General features: G+C 44.1%; 1 protein-coding gene and 1 non-coding gene across 3 annotated transcripts in view; both read right to left on the reverse strand.

Moving 5' to 3' along the window:
* Nucleotides 1-1,043: 1,043 nt before the first annotated feature.
* Nucleotides 1,044-24,519, reverse strand: part of dapk1 (death-associated protein kinase 1) — a 138,953-nt gene continuing 115,477 nt past the window's right edge. The window contains exons 19-26 of one of the 2 annotated variants that reach the window (XM_034691955.1): nt 22,139-22,216; nt 17,477-17,693; nt 12,660-12,845; nt 12,375-12,572; nt 9,585-9,723; nt 9,103-9,223; nt 8,801-8,989; nt 1,044-5,971 (exon numbers count right to left, since the gene is read on the reverse strand). In XM_034691955.1, the coding sequence (XP_034547846.1) occupies nt 4,676-5,971; nt 8,801-8,989; nt 9,103-9,223; nt 9,585-9,723; nt 12,375-12,572; nt 12,660-12,845; nt 17,477-17,693; nt 22,139-22,216 (2,424 nt within the window). In that variant the 3' untranslated portion in view covers nt 1,044-4,675. Of the gene's footprint in view, nt 5,972-8,800; nt 8,990-9,102; nt 9,224-9,584; nt 9,724-12,374; nt 12,573-12,659; nt 12,846-17,476; nt 17,703-22,138; nt 22,217-24,519 lie in introns of both variants that reach the window. The other variant, XM_034691954.1, reaches the window with a different exon arrangement.
* trnae-cuc lies at nt 14,152-14,223 on the reverse strand. The gene has a single exon. It is a non-coding gene; the product is annotated as a tRNA-Glu (tRNA).

Raw genomic sequence — 24,519 nt, forward strand, 5'->3', positions numbered from 1 at the left:
GTTGGAGAGAGGGATAGAGGAGATGAAGAGAGAGAGAGATGATAGTGGTGAGACGGATAGTAGTTGTAGCAGCTGGAGGCCTCCTACAGCAGTGATCCAGAGGAACCTACGAGACAAGGGAGCTCAGGGACTCCAGAAAGGTCTATGGTTAGTGCTGCACGCTCTGCATAAGTGGACTACAGTTGGGCACAAGTTATGAATATGCACGACCCAAATTGAAAAAAACATGGATAATTGAGCGTATGTTAGCGTTTTAGAGGCATTTTGATACGCCGGGTAAACACTGGGTAAAGCGTCATGGTGGGACAGGCAGAAACCTCAAGCAGGACCAGACTCATGTTAGACACACATCTCCTGAGACATGAGTTGGGGCTGGAAAGAGAGATGAAGAGAGAGAGAGAGATGATAGTGATGAGACAGATAGTAGTAGTTGTAGCAGCTGGAGTCTGGCACGTCCACAGCGGCAGGTCATCTAGGGCAGAGATCCAGAAGAACCTACGAGACAAGGGAGCTCAGGGACTCCAGAAAGGTCTATGGTTAGTAACTTTAATGGACAGGAAGAGTTAAGGTAAGTGGTGGGAGGATCAAAGTAACTGGTCTTCTTCTCTCTCTCCCGTCAACAATGAAGCTGATTCACACAGCGCCCCCTGCAGGACTGGAGCACTTCTTTTGTGAAGTCTGTATCTGATCTAACACATTTGTTTTGGCTTTTAGCAGCATGTTTCTTTGTTTTTGGACTTGAGCATGTGTTTTTGAAATGTCATGGTTTGAGGATTTGCAGCATGTTTCTCCTGGTGAAGATCCTTCAGGACGTTGCAGCTCATCCATTGTGGGCCACCGTACTGTGCTGCCTTGTGGATGAAACTCAGGCATATGCCTAAACTATAAAGAAAGCAGCTTTCAAACTCTCATCCCTCTCCATGAAGCCTGAGTAAAGTCAACATATTTTACAAGTAACCTGTTGACGCCTTCATCACAGTGACAGTTATCCCCCAGCACAAGGTCAGAGGGGTCGTATGTCTTCAATCAGGACAGAGACGTGATAATAGGTAAAGAATTTATTATAAAATGTTTTACACTATAAAGTGTCAGAAGTACTAAGAACATGGCATTCCAAGACATGCTGAAATAATGTAACATAAATAGCGACAAAGAGACTTGTGCAATGTGGCGATCAGACCGGAGTCTCAAAGGGAGGAAAATTCACTCAAAGCTAACGACGACGAGTTCATCGAATGTTCCTTTTTCAAACAACAGCTTCTTTAAATTCCACTTGTTTTGGTCGGACTCACAGTCAGAGCCATCCAGGAAACAAAAAGACACCAAATGGAGACAGAGGCGATAAGAATAATAGAGTGATTTCCAGCTTTTACAAAAACAACATAACGTCTGTTTTTCTGGAGAAACACGAAATCACTTCCCTTTGTGGAACGTCTCGGCTCGTGTTCTGTACAAGGCGATACAAGAGGAATGAGTACGTGTGTTTTAGGCACACTAACATTGGCAATGATGTTTATACACAACTTCAACATAGTTCAATGAAACATGAGAGATCAAATGAGCAGTTCTGGAGACATGATGTTACCGTACACGTGTTTTTATCACCGCTTGTTTTTCTTCTTTACATATTCCTCAGAGCGATGTGTCGTACATTCATTCTGCCTTGTTGGGGAAACCTTTTTGGGGCAAAGAAAAAGCTTAAAGCAAGAGAAAAAACGAGGAGGGAGCTGCAGAAAAAGGTGTTTAGTATTTACATCACAGCTGAAAGTTTGCTGTGTTTATTGGCAACTTTATTTTTAGACCAAATGTCAAGAGAGAAGTGAAGCGTGTCAGAAAGAAAGTCTGGTTTTATCTGTGTGAACAGACGGTAACACTGGGGAAGTAAAGCAGACAGGAAATACTGAAACAGAGTGAAACAAAGTGTCACGCTCTGTGATTGATCAGGGTCCTTTCCAACGTTTACAAGACAAGCTTCTTCTATTTGTGTCATCAGTAGCCTTTGGCATCTTTCAGCAACAATACTTCAAACTTAACGCCTTCTATGGTCCAGTTTTTCCACTGACCGAGCCAGCGTCCAAGCTTCAAAGACAAACTGAAAGAAGATGAGAAGCCACGCAGACGCTTGTCCACGCCACCGCTTTGAAATACAAACCTGTGGACGGTCGCTTCCACAGAAACACGTCGAGGAAGCATTAAAAAGGTGCAGAGCTGGTTTTCATATAAATCACTTCTCAGCTTAGTAGAAAGTTTAAAAACGGACGTGTTTACTCGTCAGATTTGGCAGAGTCATCAGCGTGAGCGCACAGATTGGGAGAGCTGAATCGGACCCTGTTTCACCCTCATGATTTTAAACATTACACCCTATTAGCTTCACACCTCTCCATAAGACACTGAAATTCTCTGTTAGGATGGCTTACGGTCCCTTTGGGTGACCTCACTTTTCATCTTATAGGCCCAATAAAACCAAAACATCAAGACAGGAGGTGACGTGAAACTGTAAACTGTTTGGAAGATTCCTTTAAATGATCATTTCATAATTTGGCAAAGCTTACAAAACAAAGAAAGAAAACCTGTTTTTATCCCATTACTCCTTAGCAGGTTTTAACCGAGCAGCAGATACATCAACTCGTTGTCTTTCAGCTGTAAATTAATTTCATGTGTTCAAACTGAAAATATTTAACACTTTGAGTTCTTTAATAGTTGAAACAGTTAAATCAAATGGTTAAAAGATCATCCGAATGTAACCAGCAACAACTTTAAAGAGCCTCAGACAAAGAGTGAGCAGGTTTAGCTTTAAACTGGGGATATTTGCTGCGTCTCACTCCTGTGGGCGACGTCTTTGGATGGTTGTTCACCATTTTTGAAGTATAATAATTGAAGTATAATAATGTGTGACGTATATTTGGGTCCTGATTGGGACAGATTTATTAGCTGAAAGCAACACTGACATATGATCAGATATAAAAGGTGTTTCTGGGTCGGATGTTCCCTCGACCCCAAAGCTTCCTCACTCTATCATAACGAAGGAGTCGTGTCCATACTGAATCAATCGTACAAACAGACTTGAGTTCGCTCTCTGCAGCTTCTTCTCTCTTCCTCTAATCGCACAAAATCTTTGGATCCATTGCAAATTTGAAACAGCTGAATTCAACCATATGTGCCTGACGTTGAGACACTTTCATTCAGCTAATCAGAGAGCAAAGTTTCAAATATTAACTAGTTAGTTTTTTTACTCAGTTACAAACGAGCAGCTCCTTCAAGGAAGTATAGCAGCCGTATCCATGCCGCTGTTTCTTGCACTGGCAGCGCTTATTTTCTCATCAAACCGAATGATTCAGCGTTTCAAGCACTCTCAGTTGGAAACAGTTCATCTTTTGGAATCACAGACCAATCAGAAGCAAGAAGGGGCGGGACTTCTGTTCTCAACTTAGTCAACAGCAATGTCAGAGGTCCGTACGGAGGAGAAAAGTCATCACACTTGAATTTTCAAGGTACAATTTCCAAGTTTAGAGCTGCTATTGATGCTCTGACACGATTTCTATCAACAGTTTTTACAGTTTCTTGATGACATGCATACAAACTCACCACTGAGAGCAGTGGGGAACAGCAAACGCTGGTGAGAAGCGCTCTGAACTCAAGGTCATGGGCGCTCCCAGCACAAAAAAACAGCGTCAGTGGACACGCCCCCTAAATTCAAACCAAATGACATAACTCTCTCTAGAGCAAAAGGGACGATAAAATCAAAATGTCGTGTTGTGGAATCAGTAAAGAAATAATCCGTATAAAGCCACGTATGCACCGATCACACGTGAATGATGATGTTTCCCTTTGACTCCGCCCACCGCTCCCACAAAGCAATGAAACCGACTCCTCACCGAGCGTGACAGAAGAAAACACTCACTTCCAAACCTCAAACACCGACGCAGCAGAAATCTCAGCGCGGTGTAAAAACCCTGTAACAAGAGCAGAGCTTCTTTCTCTGCCTCTGCTTTAACGTAACATGGCCTTTTCCTCATTACACATGATTGAAATTTGCTTTACGACGAGTACGAGTGTCCACAAGGCACAGCAAATGTTCAAATGTTTACAAAGAACTTCTCTTTTATAACAACGAGACTGTTTGTGCTCTTTAGGGAGGTAGAAGGCCACAAAGGCACTCTGACAAATGCTGTTCGTTCACTCAACATGAAGCTGATTGAGCGGATATCACCTCAGTAACACAGCAGGGAGGGAGATCCTCTTTTATGGAACTGTGGATGGGGGAAAGATGGCGGCCTCAATAAGGTGACAGAGCAGATTTCATTGAGGCGGCCATCTTTAGTCGTTGTTTCTATTCCTTTCAAAGTGTCTCCTCCGTCTGAAGCTGTGAGGGGAGAGAGACTCAGAGTGCAGTAGAGCAGGAGGGGATGTTCAGAAGCAGCACGACGAAGATTAAGAACAAAAATAAAAGCACTGGATTCCTCTTTGGAGCTCTTTCACGACATTCATAATGGAAGGAAAGGTCTGCTGTACAGGTGTGGAGAGCACAAACACAACATCTGGACCAGAATTTTTAAGAACGAGCAGCTGGACTCTGGTAACGATTGCACTTCATGTTCATGAACACACGAGTCTGTGAGGGGAAACCTCTCGCCAGGTCGTCTGGCGTTTGGCAGAAAGCTGACCCCCGGTCGGTTCAGCGGGATATGACAGAGCTGATGGAGTTGTATGATGTCCCCCCGTTGCAGGTGGGGGGGTAGCCGTTAGCTGCCCCGCTCACCGCCTCCATGTTGACCTTGAAGACAGGAGAAGCTTTGAGCAGGAAGTCGGCGGCGTCTCTGCGGCCGAGCTCCCTCAGTTTGGCCATCAGCACGCCCACCGTGCTCTCCGCCCGCCCGCTCCACGCCTGCAGCAGAGCCGCCGTCGGGCTCGGCTGCAGTGAAGCCTGCTGGGAGTCTGATTCAGAGTCTGACTCAAGGGCGCCGTTTGGAGTCCCATTACTGTGTTTGGCCACCAAGTCTGTGAGGCCGAGGTTCATGGCCAGCAGGCACCAGTCTTTCCCCAGAGCATCGGGCGGGTCCAGCATGCGGCAGAGCTTCCTGCGAGCCAGCAGGGGGACATCTGATATGTGGACGTCTGTTCCCAGAATCCCTTGCTGGTAAACCTCAGCACAGCCGAACGACAGGATGCTGCTGAAGCTCTCTCTGTAGCCGCCCATGGTGTTGGTGAGGGACGTTTCTCTCTGAACCTGAGCTCTGAAGAAGTCTTTGGGTTGGTAGATCATGATGGGCGCGTGGTGCTCCCGCAGCTGCTGAGGACTCAGGTAGTATTTAGCCGTGAGCAGTCCGGGGAGGGTGGAGGCCAGCAGGTTCTCTGTGATACTGCAGACGGTGTCCAGCAGGGTGTAGCACTTGGCCCGCAGTGTATCTTGCCCGCGCACCTGAATCTCCAACCCCTGCCCGTGGTTGACCAGTAGGATCATGGCCTCCACTCCTGTCTGGCTCACCTTAGCTCCGTTTGTCCACAGGTGGATGTCGCCGTCAAAATCCTCCCCGCCCTCCTCCTCTGGCTTCTGCTGGTGGCTCCAGCGACACAGGTTCACCTGCAGTTTGTGAAACAGGCCACACGGGAAGGGAGTGAGATGCTCGGCAGGGACGAGTCGGACCCCTCCGTAGAGCAGTGACTCCTCCTCCTCCTCTTCGGTCCAGGAGCGGTGGAGGCCGTTGGTCTTGATGAGGGCGGGGATGTCCACCATGGAGGGGTTGGAGGCATCGCGGGCGCAGACATCCATGGCGTCCAGGATCTGAAGCAGCTCGTCGACGTCGCTTTCAGGAGCCAGAGCTTGCACTTCCTCCAGCCTGTAGCGCCCTCTGTAGTGGTGGATGGCCTTGGGCGTCTCCACAGAGAGCAGCTTGCCGAGCACATTGCTGCAGAGCCAGCGGGGCTCCAGGAGAACCACATCCTGCACCGTCTCACTCTGCATGATGTTGATCTGTGGGGAGGAAAGAGAAATTAAAAAGAGAATAGAGAAGAAGAGGAAGGAAAGTCAGGGCGGATGAGGAGAAACAGATAGATAAAGTAATAAAAAAGGAGGCAAGGAGTTGAAAATAATGTAGGAAAATATGGCATGACATGTAAATGTAGGGAAACATATAACACAATATAGAATACACAGTTTCTACATTCCTTAATCTGAGACAAAAGCAGCAGCTAACACTTCAGGAAGTCGTTTCTGAGCTGGTTTGTCTCTTTGCTTCCTGAGCCGTGACTCACTCTGCTAAATAAACACTGGACTGCTCTGGGGTCACTGTGAGTAATTGTTTACTGATGTTTTTTTTAATTAACAAATAGCGCACTCTTGTGGCAGCCTGGTGAAATGACAGTCATTTTTTAATCTGACCTTTGAGAAACTCATTGAGATTAAAAATCTCTTTTTCAAGAGTGTCCTGGTCAAGATAGGCAGAAACACAATTCACAGAATTTCAGACAGAGCAGCCACACATACAAACACAATACAAGACATCTTGAGGACAACCAGGAACACGTCATTACAATTCGTCATTACAACTCATCAGGCCGAGCACCTGCAGCTCAGTGTGTCTGCCTCCAGCTCGTTTAGTATCACCCTAAATTCACCATGTGAGACAAGTCCACCCAGCTTCAGCTCTTCTGTGATTCATTCCAGGCAGAGGGAGCTGCAAAATTTAAAGCCTTTTTACCCATCTCAGTTTTGACTTTTGGCACAGGTAGCAAGGAAAGGTTTTGGGATTGAAGAATGCAAGTCCCTGTGCTCTTCTGCTTGATTAAGGTAAAAAGGTATGAAAGAAGAAGCTTTAAAATTTACTCATAAATAAGGATAAATGCCGACAAGTCAAAGTCAAAGTCAAAGTCTTCTTTATTGTCAAATAAACTGCAGTATGCACTAGACATACTGAGGATTTGATATTGCGTTTCTCTCTCAGACCCTCAGCGTTGATTTTGGGGGGTGGTGTAAGTGACTGGGTTAAGTCTGTGAAGGGGGCACTATGGGAAGAGGGGGCAAAACAGGGAGAGAGTTCAGCATCCTGACTGCCTGGTGGATAAAACTGTCCCTCAGTCTGCTGGTTCTGGCCCGGAGACTGCGTAGTCTCCTTCCTGATGGCAACAGGCTGAAGAGGCTGTGAGACGGGTGGGAGGGGTCGCCTGCTATGTGCAGGGGAGGGGAGGGAGGCACCAACAGTCTTCTCAGCTGTTCTCACGATGCGCTGGAGGGTCATTCGGCAGGACGCAGTGCAGGCCCCGTACCACACAGTGATGTTGCTGGTGAGAATGCTCTCGATGATGCCTCTGTAGAAGGTGCGCATGATGGGTGCAGGGGCTCTAGCTTTCCTCAGCTTGCAGACCAACCAACATGTTCATAAAGCAAACAATGATGCGTGAGTGAGATGTCACCGTAATCCAGCACAGACAGAAAAGTGGAAGAGACCAGCCTCCTTTTAGATTGAAAAGAAAAACAGGATCGGATTCTATGTCTTGTAATGTCACGCATTGACTACTGCAACTCTCTACTGGCAGGCCTCCCTGCATGCACAGTTAAACCTCTGCAAATGATCCTGAACGCAGCAGCAGCACGTCTGGTCTTCAACCAGCCTAAGACAGCTCATGTCACTCCCCTGCTCATTTCGCTACACTGGCTTCCAGTTGCAGCTCATATCAGATACAAAACTCTAATCATGACTTACAAAGCAGTCACCAAAACCGCTCCAGTTTACCTGGAACCCCTCATCCAGGTCTACTGCCCTTCTCGTCCGCTACGCTCAGCCTCTGAAAAGCGCCTAGTGCTTCCAGCACACAAGGCCTTAAAATAAAAATCACTAGCTGGACTCTTCTCTTCTGTTGTCCCTAAATGGTGGAATGAATTGGCCAACTCCATTCGATCTGCAGAGTCCCTCTCTACTTTCAAAAGACAGCTAAAGACCCAGCTCTTTAGGAAGCACTATGCACTTAGCTAGACTGTTCTCCACTGTTGTCCCCAGTGGCAGATCATGTCTTCCAGCTACAGCTGACTCACACTGTCCTTCTCTACTCTGGGAATCTGTGTTCAGGTCTGGAGTGACCCAGCACTTGGTACTTTGGTCATTAATGTGGTGATGTTAATTGTTGATGATGATAATGGAAGGTCTTAAATGGTTTGGTTGCTTCATTGTAGATGTTCCTTACTTACTTTTGTGCATTGCCTTTACACTGCTTGGCAGTACCTGCACCCAAATTGACTTGAAGCAATTTGTTACTCTTACTGATCTTGTTTCCTCTTGTCTAGATCTTTGCTTGTGTTGTTCTTGTTCTCGTATGTACGTCGCTTTGGATAAAAGCGTCTGCTGAATGACATTGTAACATTGTAACATTGTATGAGATATGAGATTTAAAAGAAAGAGATACATGGATCAGAACGCCAAGATACCTGTACTGAGGTATAAACTTGATCTGTGTACCTATGACTAGAGGTAGTCATCAACCTTTGGATTTGATCTCAAAGATACGGTTAAACATTGCATGATGAAGCTTTGCTCTGCAGCAGTGATGCAACAAATGTGAAGGTACTAATCTTCTCAAGGCTAATGATATTTGAGTGTTGGACTGTGTTCAAGCAGCCCTGAAAACAACAAAGAAATATGGATTCAAAAGCTGCTCTAGGTTCCCTTTATATCATAATCCAGATTTATTCTTACAAGATGAATGATCATGTTTGGTGTTTTTGTATGTTTCTGGACCCAAACAGAATATTATTGTGATTTATTTTCCTGCAACACTCCAGTTAGGATCATTATAATCAGCCTCGTACCTCCCCCATGCTGTGCAGCTGCAGGGCCAGCGTGCGCAGGTGATCCTGGCTGACCAGAGGGTTGATGTGCTCCTGGACGTCGTGGACAAACTGCTGCCATGACGTCAGCTGGTTCGGACCGCTCAGCTTCCTCCAGGTCGGCAGGGTGGTCAGCAAACGCTCGGACAGCAGCGTCATGGGACTGCAACTCTGCAGAGACGGAGAGCAGAGATTATTCACAGTCTAAGGATATCACACACAAACCCTGACAGGAAACACAAAGGAAGAGAGAGAGAGAGAGAGAAAGTGTTTGTAGAGCTCACAGAGATGATGTTGGTGCGGAGTTCCTGCAGGTGACTCCTCAGCAGCTTAACGTCTCTGGAGTTTGAGGCTCCACCGTCCATCACAAACAGTTTTTCGCTGATCTGCAGGTCCACTCCGAACCTGGAAACAACAGAAAAACCTCTTTACAGATCCTCAGATATGTGTGTGTTTGAGCTACAGTTGAGCTATTGTTGCAGACACTTTGAGGTGTATAATTCTAAATGAGTATTAGAGTACTTAACTTAATTAGTACTACTTTATTGCAGTGTTTTATTCTTCTTAGCTGTACTTCCTGAATCTCATACAGTCGATAGAGTAATATTTACAGCTATTATATATTTTATATAGCTAAACAGATACTTAAATGTGTCAGGCCCTCAGTTCAGAAGAGGAAAATACCTCTGCATTGTGAGAAAACTACATAAAACATCACTAAAACAACCCCCATGTTCCCGGTGTACCCTCATCATGGAGTCCTGACCTGTTCCTGACTTCTTTGAGCAGAGCTTTCTCCTTGTCGTAGCTGAACTCTCCAGAGAAAGCTCTGGGGACGTCAGCGAGGTCAGCGTGTGTCGCCACCAGAACGACCACGAGAGGCTGCTGGATCCGGCCTCCAAAAGCTGGAAGAAAACACACAAACACACACACAAACACACACTCTGAGTCATCAGGTACACATTCTATCCTAACAGAATGACTTTTGTTGCTCAGTAAACAACATCAATATGCTGAACATTACACCTGCAAACACCAAGTCTGATTCTATTTCATCTGGCTCCTTTAATGATCTTCAGTTTTGTATGATCATCTTCTTTCACTTTAGCATGTATTCTTATATCTTTATTCATTATGTAACACGTTTGTATGGTGATGTGTCCAGATTTTAAAAAGCAAAATAAAATATAAGAAAGAAATCTAGCCTAAGTTTGTTAGATCACACTTTTCAATTACTTTATTGGTATTATTTAAGGAAATAAAATCATTTTATTGCAATTGTTGTGGTTGGATCAGACTTTACCAATCAGACTTTATTTCAGCAGCACTGGAGGTAAAATAAGATGTTAAAAACAACACAGGATTCTAGGCTGCTCCGATTACTCTCTCACTCCTCCAGTTGCCCTGCAACAGGCCTTAAAGGTGACATATCATGCAAAATCGACTTTTTAATGGTTCTCTACCTGAAATATGTTTCCCTGGCATGTCTACGAACCCCCTGAGAATGAAAAGAATCCATTCTGCCCCTGTTCTGATTTCTCCACCTTTCTGTAAATGTGTGCTGAAACAAGCCGTTTCAGACTTCAGTGTTTTTGTTACGTCACAACAATATCCGGTCTGTCACGGAGTCAGAGCTCGGAGCTTGTTCACCCCATAGACTGTATAAAATACAACTCAACCCCTCCTCCGTTTTTCATTCCCTGCACAAATGTGTGCTAACAAGGAGCTTAGGAGGGAGGCATGCTAGTTGTAGGCTGTCTTAATAAACACAAAGGTCGGTTTTACTCCCCACGTCTGCAGATTTGAAGATCTAATGGATGATTTTTATTTTTCATGGAAAAGTGCTAGCACTAGTTAGCATAGCCACATAGCTATATGTCGTAGCTGTAGCTGTAGCTGTATACCAAAACACACGTCTACATACTGATAAATAAAACATCAAGAAACACTAAATCTGTGACCAATGGTTCAGAAAGGTCCTGTTGCAAGCGCCTCTCCGTCAGGATCAGATTCTGGATCAAATTCAGAGGGTTGAAGTAACGCGGGTCTGTGAGCAGCCGTGTATATTCAGCCAACATGTAAACATTAGATCAACGTGCTGGAGAGCCGAGGCCACATCCACTTCCTGAGGGGGCGTGGTCAGAGAGAAAACAGCCTGTTCTGAACAGGGCTGAAGAAGAGGGCTTTTCAGGCAGACCAAAATCTGATTTCAAAGTTTTTTTTTAGCATAAACCTTAAAGACATGTTTTGGGGACCTCTTAGACCAATATATATTGATGAAAAAAGCGTGATATGTCACCTTTAAAGGTTGGTTTGGTTACAGCTAAGAGAGCGATCCTGCAGCAGTGGAGGTCAGCTACACTCCCTCCTTTAACTGTTGGTTGAGTGAAATGGTTTCCCGTTTGTACCTGGAGGAGATACGCTAAACTCTTTCAAACTCACACTCTGAAAATTTGGGGTCCCTTTATTGAATATATTAAAAGTAAAAAAACTGCTGCCTGATTAATGAAGGCATTGTTTGGACTGCACTGGTGGTGGGTTGTTACGCCTTAGACTGAACATATGGACCCTGAACCTGGATCTTTAATTTACCCTTGGACTTTTAGACAGTGGAGTGTCATCCATTATTTACTTTCTCTATTTTGATCTGACACTGATTTAATATCTCACCAAATGGCAGTGTAGGCATGTATGTGTGTATATTTTCTTTAGTTTTGTCTGTTTTTTTTCTGTCTTTTAAATGATGTGCGTGCCTATTTCTTTCTTTCCTTTATATTATGGTTTGTCTGTCTGTTTTCTTGTCTTGTTATATAACAACAAAACTGAAAATAAAGTTCTTAAAAAAAAAACAAACACAGGAAATCAAACTCACCAAAATAAAATTAATTTCTAAGATAATAAAACACTAAAATATTAAATAATTAAAAGAAAATAAGATGCTATACTTTAAACATTAAATAAAATAAAATAAATAAGTACATAAAAAAATTAATAAAACAAAATTTGAACTAGATAATAAATAAATAAAGTAAGGTAAAATAAAACTGTTAAATGTGAGAATACAACTCGGTTTAAAGGGAGACTAAAAAGGTCCATCTTGAGTTTGCTTTTAAAAATGTTTATGCTCAGTGCAGCCCTCAGATCTTCAGGTAAGGTGTTCCACAGGCCTGGGATAGGACAGAACAGCCCCTAAACTTTACTTTTATCTTGTTAAAGCTCTATAAATGTCAGAAATACTTAAGTTTGCTCTTTGAAATCCTCAAACTGAGACTGAAAGCTCTTGTGAGGAAGTTTAAAGTTGTGTGGATTCTTGCAACCCCTTGTGGACAAAGCAGGCATCCTGTCCAGAACATGTGTACGTGGTGTTTTCTGATAACAAAAATCTTCTGCTGGTTTAATCTTAAATGTGTAACATATAATAATAAATGTATGGCTCTTTTCTTTTTACCCTGATGTCCTTTAAATGTATCTTAATGAAACCTGGAGTCTGATATTGTTAATACGACTTATATAGCCATGATGAAGATATGAGGCTGGTCAAACACCCCGTCCTCACCGATGTTATCCTGCGGCAGCATCAGAGCCTTCAGCAGGTTCAGCCAGCAGGTGATGTGGCTCAGCTGAGTCTCGTACGGCTCCTCCAGACTGAACAGCACCACATGGATAGCCGTCGGGTCGTTTGCAGCGAAGTAGTCGTAGGAGCAGTAATACACGGGGTTCCCCGAAAACTCCCACACGCTGAAATCCCCAACACCTGCAGAAACAAAGGAGGAGTTACACCAACAGCATGTTAATGAAAGCACAGAGCTGTAACAGAGAGGTATCAGTAGCGTGCTCTCACCGTGGATGTTGGCGTGCTGGATGTCGATGGCCTTTGTTGCCTGATCGTCGGCTGCAGACAGAGCGTTGTGAACGGGGGAGAAAACCTCCAGAACACCTTTGGTCAGGCTGGGCTCAAACATCATGCTGCGACTGCGCACGCTCACGTTCTCACAGCCCGGGTACAGGTTGGAAATGCTCACGGACACTGAACACAGAGAAAGAGGCAGGAGGGGACGGAGAGGATGTTATTGATACTTTTCAGAGTAAGAGGAACACTCCAATGAGGTCAGGAGGTCGGTGGGTCAATAGGGAAGTAGGTTTGGTAGCGGGGTAAGAAAGTAGGGTCAGTCAGGTAGGTGTATGTTCAAATCATCAGACTGGGAAGCTTTGTTGATTTAAGTTCTACAAAATGTAAATAAACATGATGTAAAGTGAACATATGAAGGTGTTTTAATGAATGTTGTATCTCCTGTTTCATCTTTCAGAACATCAACCGTCTCCGCCCCTCTCTCACCCCTCACACCACTGCCATCCTGGTCCACAGTCTCGTCACTTCCCGTATTGACTACTGTAACTCACTCCTCTTCGGTGTCCCTCACAAATCCCTCCATAAGCTTCAACTGGTCCAGAACTCTGCAGCCCGCATCATCACCAGAACCCCCTCCTTTCACCACATCACCCCTGTCCTCCAGCAGCTCCACTGGCTACCGGTCAAACTCAGAATCAATTTCAAAATCCTCCTTTACACATTCAAGGCCATCCACAACCTCTCCCCACCGTACCTGTCTGATCTCCTCCACATTGTCACCCCCTCTCGCTCTCTCAGGTCTTCCTCCTCCCTCCACCTCTCTGTGCCCCCTGCCCGTCTCAGCACAATGGGGAGCAGAGCTTTCAGTCGCTCTGCTCCCCAACTCTGGAACTCACTCCCACCAGACATCCAAAACTCTGACTCACTACCCCGGTTCAAATCAAAACTCAAAACCCATCTGTTTCAAACTGCATTCCCTGCTTAATTTCCACTGCTTCATTTTTAACTTGGTGTTACTTTGCTTGTTGTTTTTATTTATTTTATCGTGTTGTTTTATTTATTGTGTTTTAATCTGTCTGTAAAGCGACCTTGAGTGCTTTGAAAGGCGCTTCTAAATAAAATGTATTATTATTATTTTTATTAAGAAGAAAGGTACTTTATTGATCCCCAGGGGGGAAATTAAATTTTTTCACTCATGCTACACATACAGTTTTTTTGGTATATACATACAAATGCACACACATGCAGTGAACATGCTTCGGGAGAGATGTCAGAGTGAGGATACTGCCATCAACCAGCGCACCCAGAGCAGTTGGGGGTTCGGTGCCTTGCTCAAGGGCACCTTGGCAGTGCCCAGGCAAGTGAACCAGCACCTCTCCAGCCACCAGTCCACTTGCCAAACTTCGTCCATACTGGGACTTGAACCGGCGACCCTTTGGCTCAAGTACCTATGGACTAAGCTACTGCCGCCCCCAAACATCGGTTCCCTGACAGGGACTCCAACCCAGGCTGCGGCGGTGAGAGCGCCGAATCCTAACCACTAGACCACCAGGGACCTGTACCTTTCATCAGATGCTTACGTTTCTAAAAACATGTTATTGATGTATAAGAGTGCAGATCTACTCACGTCTGTAGGACTGATATCATGCATAAATGAACAGCTCTGCACCCAACAGTCTTATTTTTGAGCCACACTTGTGAACACATGGGGGCACTATTTCACTGCAAATTAACCCGATCTGCAGACTTAACATTTGGATTCCATCGACACAGACCACACCTACAGTTTGTTTCCAGGGGTCTTGAGCAACCTCACAGCAGCAGTTTGTGTTTCTTTGGGCCAACGCTTCCTCATTTTAACATTCTGACTTAGCAGGACTTCCTGTTTTGTAACCTGTGGCTGTACACGCTGTATTCATTCTGTTTTAGGGACAGCCTTTCAAGCTGGAGGAGATACTGGGATCTAAGTTTGAAATGATCTTTATAACGCTCTGTTTTGTTTTTCGCTGTTTGTTGATTCTCTCAGTCTAAACCAATCAGAGAGAGCGTCTTACCTGGACACAGACATGTGCTCAGGTTAATCTGTTTAGGCAAGGCAAGGCAAGGCAGCTTTATTTGTATAGCACATTTCATACACGAGGGCAACTCAATGTGCTTTACATTAACACATTAAAAGCATTGGAGACATTCAGACAAGCATAAAAGAACACAATTAAAATGACAAATATGATAAAACAGAAAAGAAAAGAAAAATATGTTAAAAATTATATTAAATTTTTTATTTAAAGTGGGTTAAAATGAGCTAAGATAGGAAGGCAGTGTCAAATAAAAAAGTCTTAATCTTTGATTTAAAAGAGGTGAGAGTTGGAGCAGACCTGCAGCTTTCAGGGAGTGTGTTCCAGATATGTGGTGCATAATGACTAAACGCTGCTTCTGACTCTAGGGACTGAAAGCAGACCAGTACCTGATGACCTCAGAGGTCGAGGTGGTTCATAAAGTAGCAGCAGATCAGCAATGTATTTTGGGCCTAAACCATTCAGTGCTTTATAAACCATCAGCAGGATTTTAAAGTCTATTCTCTGACAGACAGGAAGCCAGTGTAGGGATCTAAGAACTGGAGTGATGTGGTCTACTTTTTTGGTCCTTGTTAGGACTCGAGCAGCAGCATTCTGTATGAGCTGCAGTCGTCTGATGGACTCTTTAGGGAGTCCTGTAAAGACCCCGTTACAGTAGTCTAGTCTGCTAAAGATAAAAGCATGGACGAGTTTTTCTGCATCCTGCTGAGACATGAGTCCTTTAATCCTTGATATATTCTTAAGGTGATAGTAGGCGGACTTTGTAATTTAAGGTGAGAAGGCTCTCTGAAAGCATAAAGAGGGACAATATGTTTGACGAAGAGCTGACTTTTGATATCTTACTGTTTGTGTGTTATTTGCTTTAACCCTGGAGGACTTAAAAACTTGGTTAAAATTAGCTTCACTACATTTTTATAAGAGAAAGTCTCAGATTGATTCATTGAAGAACTACTACTACTTGTCTCATCCCTATCACCGCTCCCTCTATCTCTTATTCTCCTCTATCACTCTTTCCAGACCCAACACGGTCTCAGCAGATGTGTGTCTAACATGAGTCTGGTTCTACTCGAGGTTTCTGCCTGTTTAAAGGAAGTATTTCCTTGCTGCTGTAACTAGCTGTTCTGAACTCTGTTCTGTGTCTGTGTTTCAATTTCTCTATATGACAGGAGTAACCATCGTGCAAGACAGGACAGTTTATACATTTCAATAAAAGAAACATCAAGTCTGGTCCTGCTGGAGGTTTCTGCCTGTTAAAGGAAGTTTGTCCTTGCCACTGTAACTTGCTAAATTCTGCAAAGTGCTCTGCTCATGGTGGATTAAGATGAGATCAGACTGAGTCCTGTCTGTAAGACTGGAATCGTGTCTTATTGTATCGTTTCGAATAGTGTTGCTTTGTATTGTATCGAATTGAATTGAATCAAGTCGTGGACTGGGACTGGATCTTATCCTGTCTTGATGTTGGGTCTTTGTTAATAATAGAACATAGAGTACGGTCTAGACCTGCTCTGTTTGGAAAGAGTCTTGAGATAATGTTTGTTGTGATTTGGTGTTATATAAATAAAGATTGATTGAAGTTTGCATTCAATTAAAGCACAGGACTCTTCAATGCTTTCTGTGCCTTTTACAAGTGAATGAATAAAAAGAATCAATCTCTCTCAAAAACAACCTCAAGGACAAGAAATCACTGCAGAATACTTTCAGCTTCAAAATATTGATCCCAGACAAAGGTCAATGTGCATTAACAGCCACACTTTCACTTAGAACAAGCTCACTACAGAATAAAATGGATCTTGAAACGAACATTATGACAGCCTGTGCTCACACCTCTCTGCAGATCTGAAACACAGTCAGTGAAAACTGTTTCTGAATTCAGCGGGGATTGAAAGAGTTGGCATAAAGCTCTCTCAGCCTCTCCTTCAGCTGCAGCAGAGGCTGCAGATTTCCAGATAGTATAGAGGATGTGATCAGTAACATTATACAGGCTCAACCTAACTGACTATTATCACAGGATCACGTCTGTCTGGGAGGTAATGGCTGTGAGCGCTGCAGAATAAAGAGCTTTAAGGAAACATAATGGTATGTGAGTGTGTGTGTGTGTGTGTGTGTGAGGGAGAGAGGGCAAAGAGAGTGCAAACACATAGAGATTGAGGACAGAGTGTGTGTGCTTAGTTGAGGGTTTTATACTACGCTGAACATGTCAGTGAGTCGTACCGCAGACCTGTCACTGTGAGAACCAGGAGCAGAACAGACGGACTGTTTCCAGTTCAGCTTGTTGGAGTAATGGGTTTGTGGTCAGCAGGTCAGCTGCCGGAGTGATGGGGTGAGACGCAGGACGATGTTTGTGTGTAGGGCTTCTCTTCTTCAGTGTGGGAACCTCTATGCTGTGTTGTAAAGCTCTGTTTGTTTACCTCTGAGGAGATCACTTTATGTTTTAAATTTCAGCCTCACAGAGTTACCCAGGGTCAGATCTGTGTCAGGGGTGATTTGGTGTCATCATGCATGGGTAAAGGTTTCATTTCAAAGAAGTGGTAGATATCCTGACTGCAGAACACTTCATGCCTTGCAGTCTCATGATTATTTTATAAGCTGAATTTGGTCTTTTCTGTATCCATTAAAAGACAGATTGCTTGTGACAATAAAACTGGAACATGTTCTTGTCTAAATCTGCCCAGATTTTGATGCTACGGTTCCAGGTACTTGATATTTCTAATGGTATAACGGTCGATCACCTACCTGCAGGTTTGGAGCTGATGGGGGAGTTGGGGTGGCGAGCCGTGTTGGTCATTCGTGTTCGTTTCCTCCTGAAGAAGCTGCGCAGGATGCCACATTTCAGAGACTCCAGCAGCGTGCTCTTCCCGGCTCCAGAGTGTCCGAACAGCTTCATCTTGATCCGGGGCTGTACGGTCTGAGTGGGCCGCAGCTGCTGGATGTAGCTCAGTTTGTGGTTGTCCTGTCCCCCCAAAAGAACCCACACCCAGAGGGAAGAGATATTAAAAACCACTGACATTACAGGCAACATTAAAGCTGGGGTTGGTAATCAGATTTAGATACACTTTTTGTTATACTGGTTAAAATGATCTTTATGTCCTGATGGCAATCAATACATAATGTGTTCTTAAAAAAGAACCAAAAAAAGCTGCTATCTACGGCCGGAGTAAACCTGGGAAAACAACAACCAATCACCGTGTTTTGGCTTCCCAAATTTTAAACCAATCAAATCCCGTCCAGCCGTTCTGCCCTCCTCCTGCCCGTACATTTCCCCGGCGTGCACTCCTCCGAGTCCCCGTCTCCTGCCTCTACTTCCCCTGACTCTATTTACTGCCCCTCTCGCTCGTCCTCGGGCCTGTCCCCTCTGACCTGATGAGGTGCTTTGCTCAGGACTGTAGTCCGGATCAGAGTCTAAAAAGCTCTCACCAACAAGCAGAATAATTAATGGTGACATATCATGCAAAATTGACTTTTTAATGGTTCTTTACCTGAAATATGTGTCCCTGGCATGTCTACAAACCCCCCGAGAATGAAAAAAATCCATTCTGCCCCTGTTTTGATTTCTACACCTTTCTGTAAATGTGTGTGAAACGAGCCGTTTCAGACTTCCGTGTTTTTGTTACGTAACAACAATATCCGGTCTGTCACGGAGTCAGAGCTCGGAGCTTGTTCAGCCCATAGACTGTATAAAATACAACTCAACCCCTCCTCCGTTTTTCATTACCTGCACAAATGTGTGCTAACAAGGAGCTTAGGAGGGAGGCATGCTAGTTGTTGTAGACGTTCAGTAAGTCCTACAGAAAATATATATTTATTGTAGCGTCCGTCCGGACGCTGTAGTGATGACGAGCCGATTCGTGAACACGTTGAGCTTTAATAACCGGTCACTGTCGGCCGTGATCACGCCAACCAACAAAACAACAATCAATGTTTGAATGAATGAAGAACTTCTCCTCTTGTCTCTCCTCTCTCCCACTCACACACTCTACACCTCTCCTGATGCCTTCACTGACTGTCAACACTGTAGGAATTAAGAACATCTACACTGAACACGTTTAACAAACAGTAGAGCTGTTACAGTATTATATATGTGTTATAACTTTTCTCCTGATATCGTGTCACTGGCACAACTGGATAATGCTAGCATGATAGTTGTGAGTACTAACAGCAGCCATGTTTGTTTGTGTTTTTAACTTTCACTATGAGAATGTTTTGGTGAGGACCGGTTTTGAATCAGTCACCATCATATGGTCGAGAATCAGCGGCGCTGGGGGGGGCGTCGTTTTGGAGGAGCTCCGAGGGAGGAGGGGAGGGGTTAGACAGAGTCCTGAGGAAATGCTACATTCAAATTCATGCTGGTTTTCCGAGACTACCAACCCCAGCTTTAAGTATCGTATCGAATTGAATAATATCCTTTCATCCTGTGCCAAATAGATGAATCGCCATTCGAAGTTGAAGTACTTGGCAATTAACAACAGTAAACTATCAGCTCTGTGAGGTTTGCAGACACTCAGCTGTTTTCAGTTTTCACCACATTAGCACAGCATTTTAGCATGCTAACATTTGCTTATTGTTAGAAACAAAAGTTTAGCTAAGGCTGAATTTTGACCGTAGTTTCTGATGCATAGCAATATCAACATTTTGCGCTAAAGGCTGGTAGCTACCATGACTGTTGATAATGTTTCTTAATTCTGTTGATTCATGTGCTTGAATTATTAGAGGAATTATTAGAGTTTTACTTTGAGCCAAAACGTAACACTCGGTGAATCATCACTTCATTGAAATCACTGTCTTGTGGTGTTTGATTGGATCCACCCCCTCACACAGCAAAGTTTGTGTGTGTTAAAGAAATGGGTCAGAAAACATCAAGCATTTTGAAAAGGACGGACCATCAACTGATGAGTCACACATCAGAAGTGGCCTAAAACACTGTGAGTGGCTCTGTGGGCTGTGAACGCAACCCCAACTCCTACTTAGGGTACGTGACTCCAATAAATACATTCATTGAATCAATAAAACCTCTAATGATTCACCTGTGATTCATGTCTATGCAGAACACAACTTCACATGAGGAACTCATTGGACTGAACTTATCTGAAGTAAGTGTAAAGGAAAGGAGTGTTTTATCTCCTCGGTCTGGCATCGATGTGTGAGAGTGTCTTAAATTAGACAAACATATGCAGAGGATGACTGTTTTCACAGTTGCTGCTGTCATGTTTTCACGCTCTGAACTCAGTCTCAGCAGGTTTTCTGGATAATGTGATGAGGAGCGACGTCAGTGACATTTAGCTTCAGGTGTGTTCTGGTGGATGTGACCAGAGGCAGACTGGGAAATACACACAGATATGCACAAATGACACCTCCATGATCTTTAAAAGAAATCACCAACAAGCGCTCAGATTTCTGTCCAAACTAGAAAGCTTATATTTTCTAATCCGTCTCTCCAAACACATCAAACCCCCTGTGTGCTGAATGAGAAAACAGATGCCACGCTTTAGTCTGTTATCCCATTATTCATGAGTTTAAATTCAAAGTCTAAACAAACAAAAGTGCCTCTCTTAAAGCTAGGGTTGGTAGTCTCGGAAAACCAGCATGAAGTTGAACGTAGCTTTTCCTCATGTCTAACCCCTCCCCTCCTCCCTCGGAGCTCCTCCAAAACGACGCCCCCCCGCTCACATGCACGAGCGCCGCTGATTCTCGACCATACGATCGTGACTGATTCAAAACCGGTCCTCACCAAAACATTCTCATAGTGAAAGTTAAAAACACGAACAAACATGGCTGCTGTTAGTACTCACAACTGTCATGCTAGCATTATCCAGTTGTACTGGTGACACGATATCAGGAGAAAAGTTATAACACATATATAATACTGTAACAGCTCTGCTGTTTGTTAAATGTGTTCAGTGTAGATGTTCTTAATTCCTACAGTGTTGACGGTCAGTGAAGGCATCAGGAGAGGTGTGGAGTGTGCGAGAGGAGAGACAAGAGAAGTTCTTCATTCATTCAAACATTGATTGTTGTTTTGTTGGTTGGCGTGATCACGGCCGACAGTGACCGGTTATTAAAGCTCAACGTGTTCACGAATCAGCTCGTCATCACTACAGCGTCCGGACTGACGCTACAATGAATATATATTTTCTGTAGGACTTACTGAACGTCATTAATTATTCTGCTTGTTGGTGAGAGCTTTTTAGACTCTGATCCGGACTACAGTCCTGAGCAAAGCACCTCATCAGGTCAGAGGGGACAGGCACGAGGACGAGCGAGAGGGGCAGTCAGTAGAGTCAGGGGAAGTAGAGGCAGGAGACGGGGACTCGGAGGAGTGCACGCCGGGGAAATGTACGCGCAGGAGGAGGGCAGAACGGCTTGACAGGATTTGATTGGTTTAAAATTTGGGGAGCCAAAAAACGGTGATTGGTTGGTGTTTTCCCAGGTTTACTCCGGCTGTAGATAGCAGCTTTTCTTCGCTCTTTTTTAAGAACACATTATGTATTGATTGTCATCAGGACATAAAGATCATTTTAACCAGTATTACAAAAAGTGTATCTAAATCTGATTACCAACCCCAGCTTTAACTGAAGTTCAGAAGTACTTTTACAGCAAGATCATCTGAGATTGTCTTAACATCTTTGGCTTTTTCACTACCGGTGTTCCCCAGGGTTCTGTCCTGGGGCCTCTTCTATTCATCATCTATCTTACTCCTATTAGCAATATTTTCTGTAAATAAATTTAACATCAGTTTTCATTGCTATGCGGATGACACCCAGCTCTACCTGCCAACCAAACCCACCTCCTCCCTCTCTGACTGTCGTGACAGACCGGATATTTTTGTTATGTAACAAAAACACGGAAGTCTGAAACGGCTCGTTTCAGCACACATTTACAGAAAGGTGGAGAAATCAGAACAGGGGCAGAATGGATTTTTTTCATTCTCGGGGGGTTTGTAGACATGCCAGGGAAACATATTTCAGGTAGAGAACCATTAAAAAGTCGATTTTGCATGATACGTCACCTTTAAGTAAACGTGAGTTGTCTGACTGAACTTAAAAAGAAGACGATATCGGCTCCTCTCTGAAGATATTAAGCCGTTGTATAAAGGAGCTCCAGATAATTCACAGAGCACTGTCACTTCTCTAACTTATTCTTCCTTATCGTCTTCAGCAAAGTGTTGCCACACTGTCTAAAAATGGTGTGGTGATAAAATCTAACACCTTCGCGCTGCAGACGTTCCTCTCCACACCTCTGTGCTGAAATAGACCAAGTGTAAAGAGAGTTTGTGAAACCTGCATCAGACAAAGTTAGGGTCTCTTTATTTCCTCTTCACTTCTTCTGAACTACAAAAGAAAAGTAAGTTTGAAAACAGTCTATAAGCATGTGCGTGTGTGTGTGTGTCCTTGCTTTTACCTTTTTCAGCTTGCCCAATAAAGAAACTATGGGCTCGTGTTGATCCTTGTACGCCAGATCCTCTGCTGTTTTTCCATCCTGAGAAAAAAAAAAGACAGAAATAAAAGGAAGATGAATAAATGCATACTCAAATCTATAATCCCTTACATTTCCTTCGGCTGTTCCCATTAGAGCTTCTGACACAGATCTTTGTTGACGTTTCATTTAAGGAGCCTCACATGTCAGATGTTTGGTCATTTTAGATCAAAGGAAATTCCTACAGGGCTGACAAACCTGGTGCTGCTGCTGCTATCACTCATCTGTGACAGCCAACAGCAATGAAATATTCAGTCCCTCGCCTGTGTGTTTATTCCAGCAGAAACACACTGAGACCGGGAGAAGCTTCAAGAAAGATTTAGGATTTACAGTTTGTTGGCAGTGAAAATGTCTCATGCTGAATGATGTTGGATAATCAGTTTTCTTTTAAATAGAACCAAACATAAATTTGCAGAGACGACGGCTCAGGCAGGGTAAAGATGGCAGATCTAAAGATTTAAATACTGTACACGCATCAAAAGTCATCTGACATCACTGAAACTCACTTCAGGTGGTTTCTGTTAAATAGAAAAAAACCCAGCTTCTTTAGTCCATTCTGAATTAGTTTTTTGATGGTTGTATTGACCTGTCCATGCAGGCAAAATGTTAATTTAAAGCTCCTGTGAGGACCTTTAGTTTGTGTCAACTTTGGCGCCCCCCTGTGGACATCTACCGAAACAACAACACACAACTAATCAACCTTGTTGTTTGTCTTGTCTGCTGTTGTAAAGAGGCATCAGTATTGGTTTCAGTCTGTTTCATAACCAGTGGAAAACTCTTCACAGGAGCTTTAACAACAACATTACACAGTATGTAGTGCCTGACTGTTTGAGCACACAAGGGCTGTGTGTGTGTGTCAGTGAGTGTGTGTGTGTGTCAGTGTGTGTGTGTGTGTATGTGTGTGTCAGTGTGTGTGTGTGTGTGTGTGTGTGTGTGTGTGTGTGTGTGTACAAGTCTGAGTGTATGTGTATGGGAAGCTCCCGTTGTGTGATTATCTCTCACGGTTCCACACTGCCATAACGCAACATGAAAACACAGGTAGATATTCCCGGGTTTGAAAAGTTATCCACTGATTTAAAACTTCCTTTTCAATGCTCATACTCCCATCTCTCTCTCCCTCTCCTCTCTCTCCCTCCCCCTCTCTCTCTCTCCTCTCTCTCTCTCTCTGTCCCTTTCTCTCTCCCTCTCTCTCTCTCTCTCTCTCTCTCCTCTCTCCTCTCTCTCTCTCTCTCCTCTCTTCCTCTCTCTCTCTCTCATCCTCCTGCCTAATCTCTCTCCCCTTCCTCTCTCCTCTCTCCCTCTGCCTCTCTCTCTAGCCTCCCTCTCTTCCCTTCCCCCCCCCCCCCCCTCTCTACCTCGCCCCCCCCCCCCACTCGCTCTCTCTCTCTCTCCTTCCCCCCCCCCCCCCCCCCCCCCCCCCCTCTCTCTCTGTCAATCTCACTCTCACTCTCTCCCTATGTCTCTCCTCTTCTCCCTCTCTCTCTTCATCATCCTCTATCCCCTTTACAACCCCAAACTTCGGTCCTCAAGCAGATGTGTGTCTAACGGAGTCTGGTCTGCGGAGGTTTTCTGCCTGTTAAGAAGTTTGTCCTTGCCACTGTAACTTGCTAAACTGCAAAGTGCTCTGCTCAGGTTTGATTAAGATGAGATCATACTGATCCTGTCTGGAAGATGGGGCCTGGATCCTATCCTGGTCTTGATTGTTGGGGTCTTTGTTATAACATAACATAAAAGAAAAGTACGGCTATACCTGCTCTGTTTTGTAAAGAGTCTTGAGATAACGTTTGTTGTGATTTGACGATAATAAAGATTTATTGATTGACATCAACTTTTTCAAAGTTGACTTTTGGACTTTATTTATGCCTTTATTTAGAGGACAGGACGGTGGATAGAGGGTCCGCCCGCTTGCAGGACTATAACCTCTTTACAATATGCACAATTAAACCACCAGGCCAATGTGGTGCCCACCAAAATATACAGATTTGAAAGAAAGGCTCATCAAAATGTTTTTAACAGGACCACAAATATCACAATTTACTTGTCAAAGTTCACTGCTTTCATTACTCACAATGCAGCTCAATCACTGAATGTTCAGTCAGAGGTTTAGGTGTAAAAGTAATAGTGGTCATAGGCTGCAGAGGTCTGGTTATAGCACCTTTCTCTGATTTTTAACCCTCAACTTCTCAACACAGATGCTGACTCGAGTTACATCATCACAGGCAATTTATCAGACTTGGACCAGCTTGTTCTGGAGTCACAAACAGCTCCATATAACTTTTCCTCCAACACCTGGAAACATACAGATC

The sequence above is a fragment of the Notolabrus celidotus genome, chromosome 9 (genome assembly GCF_009762535.1).
Source record: "Notolabrus celidotus isolate fNotCel1 chromosome 9, fNotCel1.pri, whole genome shotgun sequence".
NCBI classification, from domain to species: domain Eukaryota; kingdom Metazoa; phylum Chordata; class Actinopteri; order Labriformes; family Labridae; genus Notolabrus; species Notolabrus celidotus.